General features: G+C 38.1%; 1 protein-coding gene across 14 annotated transcripts in view; it reads left to right on the top strand.

The window, feature by feature from the left end:
- LOC124148634 (kinesin-like protein unc-104) overlaps window positions 1-12059 on the top strand; it is an 84909-nt gene that overhangs the window by 49136 nt on the left and 23714 nt on the right. For 11 of the 14 annotated variants that reach the window (XM_046519816.2, XM_046519819.2, XM_046519817.2 and 8 more), the window contains 9 exons: window positions 896-998; window positions 1487-1569; window positions 2761-2829; window positions 3612-3784; window positions 5089-5229; window positions 7798-7935; window positions 9170-9288; window positions 10853-10941; window positions 11667-11796. In XM_046519816.2, coding sequence (XP_046375772.1) covers window positions 896-998; window positions 1487-1569; window positions 2761-2829; window positions 3612-3784; window positions 5089-5229; window positions 7798-7935; window positions 9170-9288; window positions 10853-10941; window positions 11667-11796 — 1045 coding nt within the window. The remainder of the gene's footprint in view (window positions 1-895; window positions 999-1486; window positions 1570-2760; window positions 2830-3611; window positions 3785-5088; window positions 5230-7797; window positions 7936-9169; window positions 9289-10852; window positions 10942-11666; window positions 11797-12059) is intronic. The other 3 variants (XM_046519827.2, XM_046519829.2, XM_046519830.2) reach the window with 1 other exon arrangement.

The raw sequence follows: 12059 nt of genomic DNA, 5'->3' as shown, positions 1-12059 counted from the left end.
GTGAAGATTCCGGGGTAGAATAGGTCTTCAGCAACCCATGCTTGCCGTAAAAGGTGACTATGCTTGTCGTCAGAGGCGACTAACAGGATCGGGTAGTCAGGCTAGCTGACTTTGTTGATGCATGTCATCAATCCCAATTGGGTGGATCGATGCTCATGATATTAATCACTGGATTGTCTGATCCAGACTCGATTATTTACAGACTACCGTCATATAGCTGGAATATTGCTGAGTGCAGTGTTAAACAACAAACAAACAAACCATCAAACAAAACTTGTTCGTGAAATGATTTACATAGGAGTTTATTGTTGAAGGGAGTTTTGAAAGTGAATATAGATTATTAAATTTTCACTCAGCCTGATAATGGGAGGTGGTTGGGTTGAGTTATTAAAGTTGTGAGTTCACAAGGAGAGTTGAGGGCACTGAAACACAAAAACTTGAAGTGTAGCTGGAGAACTTTCCCAGGGCTTATTTGTGATGCTGACTGTACAGAAGCTATATTCCTCATACAAAGAAGAAGGAGACCTATATCCATCAATGAGTCTGTATCCCTTGACACACGACAGAGGCTTGAGGAAGAACAATGATGCATCCTGGACAGATTGTGTTCCTCGTCTTTGTACCCATTCTGTTGTGATTGACTATAGATATGTGGCAGACCCTTGGGGATTCCAGGTTAGAATTGATTCCCAGGATCCTGTGCTTCTCGTGAGAGGCGACTAAATGGATCAGGAGGTCAGGCTTGGTGACTTGGTTGATGGCATCATGTCCTAATTGTGTTGATCGATGCCCATGATGTCAGTACTTTTTAATGCAGTCATACAGATGTAATACTGATAAGTGCAGCATTAAACAACAAACAAATTAGGTGCAAAGTACCGCTGTGTGTTTGCAGGACTACGAGTTTCGCATCCAGTCACTGCAGGAGCAGGTGGAGAGACACTCCATGATGTCCAGCTGTGTGACGGACGACTTCTTCGAGGATGAAGAACCAGAAGGTACAATCGTCATTTACATACATACAGTATTACCTTGTGCAAATAGTCTTCCAAATTTTGGGCCAAATCAATCAATTTCAAAGTTTTTCATCAAAAATGAAAACATTCTTTCATTTTCAAGCTCATGTTTAAAGATGTACTCAGTTGCTCTGTTACCATGCTTGTAGGATATCCTAGTCAATTTATGTTTTACTGCTCACTGTTTATCAATATGTTTGTCCTTGGACATGGATTCTTAATGGCAGCAGTTTTAAAACTACAGTAAATTACGGTTATAACGAACTCAAAGGGGCCACTAATTGTAGTTCATTATAACCGTAGTTCGTTATAAGCATATGTATAGCATATATACAGCAGTGGGCAGGACAAAAATATAAGTTCGTAATATCCGTCAGTTCGTTATAAGCGTGTTCGTTATAAACGTACTTTACTGTATTGTGTAATAACATCTTGTTGTATGCGATGTTCATGATGTGTGTCTCCCCCAGAATGCAAGTGGTCAAGTCGAGAGAGGGATTTGGCAGCTTGGGGGTTCCGGAAATGGAAGTACCACCAGTTCACATCACTCAGGGTGAGGAGTCATCAGCATCTGTCCCATAGAAACAAAGTAGTCATCACCTGTTATGTTTTCGCCCCAAATTGTTAAAGTTAGGTCATGACTGCGCAAGGTAACATATTTGTTCTGCAAGTGCAAGTTAACTTTAAGTGGTTACGTAAAGGATAAAACACGATTCCCAGGGCTTGGTTGAGAATATAAACACTTGGGGTCAGGAAAATACCTTGGGCCTGAATCTGAATCTAAATTGAAGAAATACCAGAAGTAAAACAAAAACAATTGAATACCTCTTAGTGGTATAATGGCCCAGTCATCTAAGGCGCTGCGATTCGTTGTACAGAGTTGCGTCCCTTGGGCACACCAGAAACCTATGATTGTGGTTTTCGCCCCGATTACGTTTCTAGGTTTGTCAGCACCATACCAATGCTCGCGGGTTTCACCGAAGTGGTAAACGTCTGAGACCTGCATTGTTTCGGGCTTTCCTCCCACATTAAGCTGACACGCCGCGATATAACTGGAATACTGTTAAAAGCGGCGTTAAAAACCCAACACACACACTCACTCACTCTTGCTGGTATAAAACTAAATCGAAGACAGCGAGAGAAAGACCATGTGCAGCATGCATACAACTGAAGTCAGTCACGTGTCAGATTGAACACCCTTTCATCACTGATTCCAAGTTTTAATTTTTTTACCAAATCCAATGGACAGTGTCTTCCACTCTGACAGAAAATCTGAAGCAACATTTCTAACACACCTTCCTTGAACCTTAGGTTAGGAAATGGACATAAAATATATCTTGCTAGCGAACATGTACTTGAAAAAGAGATTCTTAAAGTCCTTGAAGTTTATCAGCACCTCTGTAGCCTAGTTGTTCACTCACTGGGCTACAGATACAAAGGTTGCATGTTCGATCACACTGAAATATCCGGAAAGTCCCTGCTAGGAGGTTATTGAACCAAAAGAGTGAGTGAGTGAATATGGTTTAACGCCGCTTTTAGCAATATTCCAGAATATCACGGCGAGGGACACCAGAAATGGGCTTCACACATTGTACCCATGTAGGGAATCAAACCCGGGTCTTCGGCGTTACGAGCGAACGCTTTAACCACTAGGCTACCCGACTGCCCTAACCAAAAGAAGGTCCCTCAACAACAACATCAGGATGACGTCAAAGAGGTTTATGAGTACGTTTTTCGTTTACAGGATGACTTATGGGGCAGTGCAATATTCCTCAAAGAAGCCAATGCAATTAGTGTGGAATTAAACAAGAAGGTAAGACTTGCTTTGCTGTGAAGAACTAAAATGGGCTCTGAGAGTAACCAATCTCCATCAGCAAATAAATTGCAATGTATGTATGTATGTATGTTGCCTTATGTACTTGTCATAAATGGTGATTTCTGTGTTTGAATCAAAACTTAGTGATTGAGTGAAGAAAATCTAACTTGGTCAGTCCAAATGTTGATTATTTTCTTGTCAGAAGAGAAATATCAGATAAATTGATTGTACATGTTTCATTACGTTTCAATTATTGCAACATCCATAGTCTCTTGAGTCTAATGGGAATTGCAGTAAGTATTATTTGAGTCTAGGCCTGGGACGGGTATCTGGGTACTCAGGTAGGGTGGATCCTGAGTAGGATCCGGGTACCTACAGGACTGACTACCTGGCCCCTATGTTAGTCATGTGATCAGTCAAACTCCATGGTTACACAACAAGTCGCTAATTGTTCGCATTTCTTTCTGACTATTCTCGCATTCCTGTTGACTTCTATTTGTAAAACCTCTGTCAACTTTAGTGTATGTATGATCATATTGTTTATGGTATCTAAGTAGTTTTTGTCAGGGCTCCCGAAAAACAATTCTCAATCGGACATTTTGTGCTCATAGTGAGACCTGCTCATAGTGAGTACCCGGGTTGAATTTTGGACTTGTCCCAGCACCCATTCTAAATATTGGACATTGAACAATTGAGACTTTCAGTGGATATTATATGTGTGTCAATTTTTAATATTTGACAAAGCACAAAACATCAACAGCTAACCGCCCATCTTGCAGGTTCAGTTCCAGTTTGTCTTGTTGACTGACACCCTCTACTCGCCTCTGCCTGGCGATCTCATGAACACTGAAGACAGGGACTACAGCCGACCGTTCCCCAAAACAATCGTAGCCGTTGAGGTACAGGATACTAAAAATGGCGCCACTCATTACTGGAATCTGACGAAACTTCGGTGAGTACACATGCATCTTATGTTCCCATTTCACCATTTTCACAACATAGCTAGAAATCATGTCTGTGCTTGTAATTCAAACATGTCAAACTTCATTGGTCAGTGATCAAGAATTTATTTGTTTTGTCATATGGATTCTCAATATATATTATGTACAATGATAGTTTTTTAAGTGATTCATTCTCCTGGATGGTTATTTTCTTGACTGTTGCATTGTTGCAGGTTTTTGTTGTTGGTGATTGCTCTTATTCCTCGTCACTCAGTGCATGTGTTGTGTGTTTCCTTTGTTAACATTTTCTGACATCTTTAACTTTATTCAAGTCTTTCCTGTTTATGTTCATAATTTCCTGGAACTGAAGATTTTATCTTAAAATTAGTTTGGTCTTTATAAGTGAAAAGTATATTGTCAAGTATTTTATGTTTTGATAGGAAAGTATTTATGAGCAGATTAATTTACAGATAATTTTGGTAATTTAGACGTTTAGCTTGAATATGTCTTGTATTTGTTTGTGTCTGTCTTCTCATTCTGTCTTGCTTGAGTTCTCTCCCCTGCCTGTTTTTTCTGTTCAGCTTATGGGCAAAGCTTGGAACTTGTGCCCAGTTTGTAAATACCTTTCCATTACCTTTTGATCCCCCCTTTTCAAATTTCCCTAAAATATATTTCCTGCAAGTTTTGGTTGTGAATTAACAAATAACAAGCATGGGTTCCAACTTTGTCTAAGTCTCAAATATTTGATCATTTTGAATTACAAGTGCTTGAAACCTTTCAGGCACAAGCCTATTAACTTTCTTGTATTTTTTATGATTTTTGTGAAAAATGAAACTTTCAATGTTACAAAACTGCTTCGCTTTGGTTTTGGTATTTTGTTTGCATATAAAGAATTGGGAATGTAAATATTGTCATTTAAAGAAAAAGGATAATTTGATTTTCAAACATGTAGTTGTTCAAAAGTTTTGATGGAGATGCAAAATAAAAACTTTTGCAGACAGTGTATGGAGGAAAAATATATTGAGTTCTTTTAAGTTGCCTCAATTTGCTATCTTTGGATTATAAGTTGATATGAATATTGATTTGTGATCTAGCCTCAACTACCATTAAGGATAAGGTTGGAATAGTTTTTTTCAGTATGTATGAATTCTGATATAATTTACATGAAACCAAAGCCTATTTTTTTTAAACCTTTATTTTTTTTAGAAGAAAATCCCAGAAGTGAACTCTTATTAAAACTTTTGAACAATTGCCAATACAAAATACACCAAATAAAATGTGAAATTGTGAATTTCTTTTCCCACGCTTGACGTAGACAACGGTTGGAACACATGCGAGACATATACAATGAAGACCTGTCTCCGGACACACCTGAGGCAAAACAAGATTTTTTCCATTGTCTCGCGGGTTGCGGACAACAGAACGTGTTTAACTTTTATAACCTTATCCCATCCAGGTCGGTTACCCTGTTGTAACCTTGGTTTTGGTTTATTTTTGTTCCTTAGTTTCCATGGTTTTAGTTCTTGCTGATTTTGGCACTGTTTTATTCCTATGTTTGGGCTTTACTTTCCACTGATGATTGGAAAGGCCGAGATTCTCTGCAGTCACACTTTTTTCAGTACATGTTGAAGGTAGGACTGAATAATGAATACTGGTATATAGTTTGTTAGCTTTGTTGAGGGTAACATGATCTGAATAGACATCGACTCTAAGTGAAGGTATATTTTTCAGAAAGAAGTGGGATTGATAAGATGAAAATAAGATTATCATGTGAATTTTTATTATTAAAGTTATGGTATGCTGTTTTGTTTATTAAAAATGAACTATTGTAAGGGAACTTTAAATTTTAAACAAGAAACTTTAAATTCATTTTCATTTCATACATTTTAACTGTTTTTATCTACGAAGGATAGAATCGAAGTTAACATATTTTTCTGGCCTTGCCAATCATGCCGATGTTCGCAGTGACTCGTTTCATTTGCAGCTTGTTCCTGTGGTTTCTCCCACGTGTTTTTTTTGTGCATTTGAGTGACTGTCAAGTAAATATATAACTTGTAGTGCTACTGTGAAACTTGTTATTCATTTATGGAATATGAATTGACCTTTTCTTCCACAAGTATGTATTAGTACTTTTTCTGCTTTGAATCACTGAACTTAATGTCATTCTTTGAAGCCTCTCGATGAAATTGAAATGGAAGTTAGAAATAGGCCATTTTTAAGGGTTTTGCCACGAGGACTCGTGTGCTAAAAGTGATGGTTTCTATCACTGAACTTACGTTTTGTCTAAAGTAAATTGTCCTAGTGGGTTGCCTTACTGGAAAAGTGCTCACTATAGGGATCACTTGGTGTGTTGCGACTAGTCCTAAAAACAGCAATGTTGTATAGTATGCGGGGGTTAATCTAGGATTCCATGCCGAGTGCCCCGGACAAGCAAGTTGGTACAATATCATGATATTATTCAAAATTTGATTATTTTAATTACCTTTTTTTCATTAATTCTGAGTGAATCGGAAATCTTTAATTAAAATTGGGAATTTGTACTATCATTTACTACAGAATTGGTACCGAATATTGGCATCTGATCAGTTCCAGATAAATCCTTGGTATATGATAAATAGTTGTAAAAGTTAAACACAATCAACTCTTCTGTCCTAAAGTAGATCCAAGGGCTAAGGATTATGATACTAGCTGCTCGTGAGATCACTGAAGACGAGGTAGTTTCTCATGCAGGCATCTACTCCAGTTAACGTTTCTGATCTAATCTTTAGTGAAAGTTTATATTTCCCTGGGTATGTTATGTGATAACTATTGTATTGACACACATGCTTAATGGTCATAACCTAATTGGCCACTTTAAGGATAATGCTAGCACAGGTACATATTTAATAGTCCCTCTACAGGAAGAAAAAGTCAGTTGTATTTTCTTGCTTGGTCTTACAGTGTTTTGATTTGAACGTGTGTGTGAGAATGTCCACTGTACTGTATGATATTACCCTTACAGCTAGTTACATAGCTCATTACAATGTTGACAGCTGACATGGCGCTTCTAAAGAATATTTATATCCTGAAAGGACAAAATTTTTCCTCCTGAGCAATCGATGGTCTGTTTTGTTCAACTCACTGCCATATGTTTTTCTAAAAACCTGAATGTTCCATAATCATGTAAAGGATAAAGTATATGGATAACAACATGGTATCAGTTTTACATACGGCAGTATTCTTACACATATACCCCATACTGTCACCCCACGAAATGTCAGATCATGATCCCTGAGGTGTGCCAGAATGTTCGGATTCCCTGATCCCCTGTTTGACCAAAGTATGATTCTCTGTTATCACCATATCTGTGCTCCTGGGTTTCACCAAAGTGTTCAATATCTTGGACCTGCATCACTTCCAGCTGAAATACTGTTCAAAGCGACCTGTGAAGATTCCGGGGTAGAATAGGTCTTCAGCAACCCATGCTTGCTGTAAAAGACGACTGTGCTTGTCGTCAAAGGCGACTAACGGAATCGGGTGGTCAGGCTCGCTGACTTGGTTGATGCATGTCATTGATAGCAATTGTGTGGACTGATGCTCATGATATCAATCACTGGATTGTCTGGTCCAGACTCGATTATTTACAGACCGCCTTCATATAACTGGAATATTGCTGAGTGCGGCGTTAAACAACAAACCAACCAACCAACTATTGTTCAAAGCAGCGCATAGTCAACTTACTCACCCTTTATGCCTATAGTGTTACCTTGTAACTGTTACCCATTTGATGTTTGCCATACCAGCTGTTACCACGATTGTTACCTGGTAACTAGTGCCACAACTGTTACACTCATTGCTACCATGTTATTGTTGTCTGTACATTTTGCTCATAACTCCATCATCTAACTGCTTCTAACCTTTGCATTTACATCTCATGAAAATAATTCGTTCGATTGAGACATATCTTGTATGGTCATACAGGGAGAATCGCAGTGTTATTTGAAGGTACATACTCTACAGTTGTGATTTGTTGCTATGGTTACAGACAACGCCTGGAGCTGATGCGGGAGATGTACCACAACGAAGCGGAGTTGTCTCCCACGTCCCCCGAGCCAAACATTGACTGCATGAGCGGCAGCGACCCTTTCTACGACCGCTTTCCATGGTTCAGGCTTGTCGGCAGGTGGGACATACTTCCTGTTTAGTTACCATGGTTACCTGTGGTAATCGCATCTCTGTGCTGTTCCCTATAGACATTTTTTGAACTGACTGGTGTTTTCCTGACAGATGCCCGGTCCCAAACTGCATCACACTTTATTTGCTTCAGGAAAGTGAATGCAATGTAATCTAGTGATAAATGTAACATGATTCAATTCCTAAGATACTTGCCTTCAAATATGAACTTATCAAGTTGGAAATCAGACCAGTAAAGATTTATTTATCCGCCATTGCAAACATGGCGACCAAAGATCTGTACCTCCTTGATGATTCAATCCCGATACGTACATAGAAAGTTGAATAATAGAAAATATAAGTACTTGTATTTCATGGTGAGTGTCTTGGGAAGAAAATCAGCTGCCTATTAAGTCTGAAGCAGTCTCAGTTTGGTTGCAATTTAGGTCAAGGGGTCCTTGTCATTGCTCTGGTGCTAAAAGTTAAAGATTTTGGGTCAATATATTTAAAAAATTGTATGTGCAAACATTAAGAATCTGCGCTTAATTTCGAAAACTGCTTATATGATTTGTGAAATGTGCAAATAAGAAATTTCGTGATTTCATTTGGGTTTTGCAGTTGTGAGAGTGTTGATGAATTTTGGAGACATTTTGTACCTTGTACTAGATGAATTTAAGTAGGGTAGTTTGGCATAATAAAGGTTGCATGCACCAGTGGTATGATTCACAGTTACTTACTGTGTTGCAAGTTATTTGATGATCAGTTTGCCATACTTTAACCTGCAATATATTGCCAATTTACATTTTCATGAATTAATTAGAGTTAGACCCTGTATTAATGTCCTTCCCTGTGCATGACACCTTCATAATACTCTCGGTATTGAGAGCTCCGCGAATGGGCTATCGCTGTGAGGAGCTTGATAGTTGTGATGTGTACACGCTAATTGATAAAAAGAACGTCAAAGGCAAGTAGCAGAAAGATACTATTTTCCACCTCCATATTGATTAGGAACACTTAAATATACTTATTTATATTTGCCCCAATATATTTCTACATTTACAAACGTATCGCAATACGTATTGCTGAAGTTTTGCACCACAATGTACTGGTAGTACCGCACACCCTTCAAGAACAGAAATACATCTAAAGAAATAATCCTATTATTGCGGTTAAGTTATGAAACTTGTTTAGTCACACCTTGTAGTTTGTAAGATGATCTGGTTATGTTGAATCTTACATTGCAGAGCATTTGTCTACCTGAGCAATCTCTACTACCCAGTGCCCCTGGTACACAGGGTGGCCATCGTCAGCGAGAAGGGGGAGGTGAAAGGTTATCTTCGGGTCGCTGTACAAGCTGTCACAGGTCAGTGTGTGATGTCAAACACTCGTAACAAGTGCTGCTTGCACCACAGTACATGTATTTGTTTGGACATGTTTATGTTACAAAGATGGAGATGAGCATTGTTGTCTTCTGGTTTGGGTAGAAACGATACATTGTAGCTCAAGTGCATCATGCAACGAAACGATACAAGATACATTTTTTACTCCATCGATAGAAGACGTTACAATTGCTAATATAAATTAATTACAACTCATTTCATGACTCCCCAGCATGTCTGTCAGTCAAATATTGAAATATGTGTTTTAATAAGCGTTTCAAGTTCACTACTAAAAATAGCCACTACGAGCATGTGTCTTTAGCTAGCTTTTCCTTTAGGACCTGCTCCAAAATATTTATAGTCAAGACGTTTCTACGCAAGTTGACGTGAATATGCATATTGCGATATCATGACCAATGTGTCGTGTCTTTCACCCCTACTTCTAGTATTTGTGCTTGTTCTCTTTTTTGTTTGACTGGACTCTGACCACAATTCCTCCCGGACGATTACTGTGTGGAACATCAGCATAGGATAATAGGAACATCAGTATAGGATAATAGGAACATCAATATAGGATAATAGGAACATCAGTATAGGATAATAGGAACATCAGTATAGGATAATAGGAACATCAGTATAGGATAATAGGAACATCAATATAGGATAATATGAACATCAGTATAGGATAATAGGAACATCAATATAGGATAATAGGAACATCAATATAGGATAATAGGAACATCAGTATAGGATAATAGGAACATCAATATAGGATTATAGGAACATCAGAATAGGATAATAGGAACATCAATATAGGATAATAGGAACATCAGTATAGGATAATAGGAACATCAATATAGGATAATAGGAACATCAATATAGGATAATAGGAACATCAGTATAGGATAATAGGAACATCAATATAGGATAATAGGAACATCAGTATAGGATAATAGGAACATCAATATAGGATAATAGGAACATCAGTATAGGATAATAGGAACATCAGTATAGGATAATAGGAACATCAGTATAGGATAATAGGAACATTATTTATCATCCCAAACTGACCGCCACAGGAGATATCTCCACAATGAAATTGCATCACAATGCTTTGCAGACCATTGTGACCTTATCGGAAATGATTACATCACAACCAATGACATCACTCATCTCTTTGCCACTGAAGCTGGTTAGCTGTACTTGTTACACTCAAGACACTGAATATTGCTGTTTACAAACTGAAAAGAATGATTTTAGATGATAAATAGAATCTCACCCTTTTGTCTTATCACATCAAATATCAGGTTGATAAAATTTTAGATATCCGATATCAAAAGAGACTTGGGTGAGATTCTCTGTGCACCCATAATTCAGTATTCCTGAAGTTTGTAGATGCTATTGACTCAGTGTTAAGAGCCCATTGCATTTTGGACCAGCCATGGGCGTAATGGATCTATATAAATAAGAACAAAATGTTTGTTTCACCAAGTCACTTTCACTTTGTTAACATTCTGCCTTTAATTAACCTGTTGTATCGTGTTGCAGAAGCTGATGATGCCCCTGACTACACCCCAGGAATCAAACAATCAGGGAACGCCAAAATCTCATTTAGCGATGCCGATTATTTTGCATCAGTAAGTTCTTGCTTATATTTTGATATAGCGTATTCGACGTAATAAGCGCCTCGCTCTAATAAGCGCCCACGGCGATATTTGCTAATATATTGGCTAGTGAACAATACCTATTAGCACCCCTTCCGATTGATCAATGTACGCAAGACTTATTTATTCGCGTATAATACGCATTTGTGTGTTATGTGCACCCTTCATTATGGGCAATTAAATTTTGGAAAAATGTATCTGTCGTACATAAACATTTCAGGCTGTCAGCATAAACCACAAAATGTATCTTTCAACTCTGTATTTTTTCACCAAAATAATATTCTAATAAGAGCCCCCTATTTCTAATTTTGAGAGCGCCCTGGGAGCTTATTATGTTGAATACGGTATCCTTAAACGCTGTTTGAAATGTTAAATGAAACAGTTCTCTGCTGCTGCAGGCAGCCCCTTTCTTTTAGTGGTGGGTTTCATACAGCAGGATATACGCTGTGAGGAGGATTCCATGCAGCATAATATTTGTATAGTCCTGTTGCTGAGAGCAATGAATATGTATTGTGGGGTTACTGCTCTGTAAGTGCTCAAGGAACCAAAATTAATAGACTCTTTTCCATTTTCAAAATTAGAACTAAATGTATGTGTTAAAAAACACCTTGAGATATATTCTTTTCAGGTGTCATTGTTTGACCGAAAAAGCACCTGCCTTAGATGCAATTATTTCCATTGAGCCCTCTTTCTTTCAGAAACAACTGACCCATACTGAATTTCCACCAGCCGTTATCGGGAAACCACCGGTGTCTGTTCCCTCGATGGAGAATCTGAGAATAGTGGAGGGAGAAGGGCAGTCACCAGAAAACACAGACACAGTCAAAGGTAGATCTTTCTGAAGTTTCAACCTCTTAATCCTTCACAATAATTCACTGTTTGTGAGTGACACAGACAGTCAAAGGTAGATCTTTCTCAAGTTTCAACCTCTCAATCCTTCACAATAATTCACTGTTTGTGAGTGACACAGACACAGTCAAAGGTAGATCTTTCTCAAGTTTCAACCTCTCAACCCTTCACAATAATTCACTGTTTGTGAGTGACACAGACAGTCAAAGGTAGATCTTTCTCAAGTTTCAACCTCTCAACCC

This window comes from Haliotis rufescens, unplaced genomic scaffold, assembly GCF_023055435.1.
Source record: "Haliotis rufescens isolate VD_foot unplaced genomic scaffold, xgHalRufe1.0.p SCAF_13, whole genome shotgun sequence".
In the NCBI taxonomy this organism is placed as follows: domain Eukaryota; kingdom Metazoa; phylum Mollusca; class Gastropoda; order Lepetellida; family Haliotidae; genus Haliotis; species Haliotis rufescens.
Note: the sequence above shows the minus strand (reverse complement) of the source record. Positions and strands in the feature narration are given on the sequence as shown.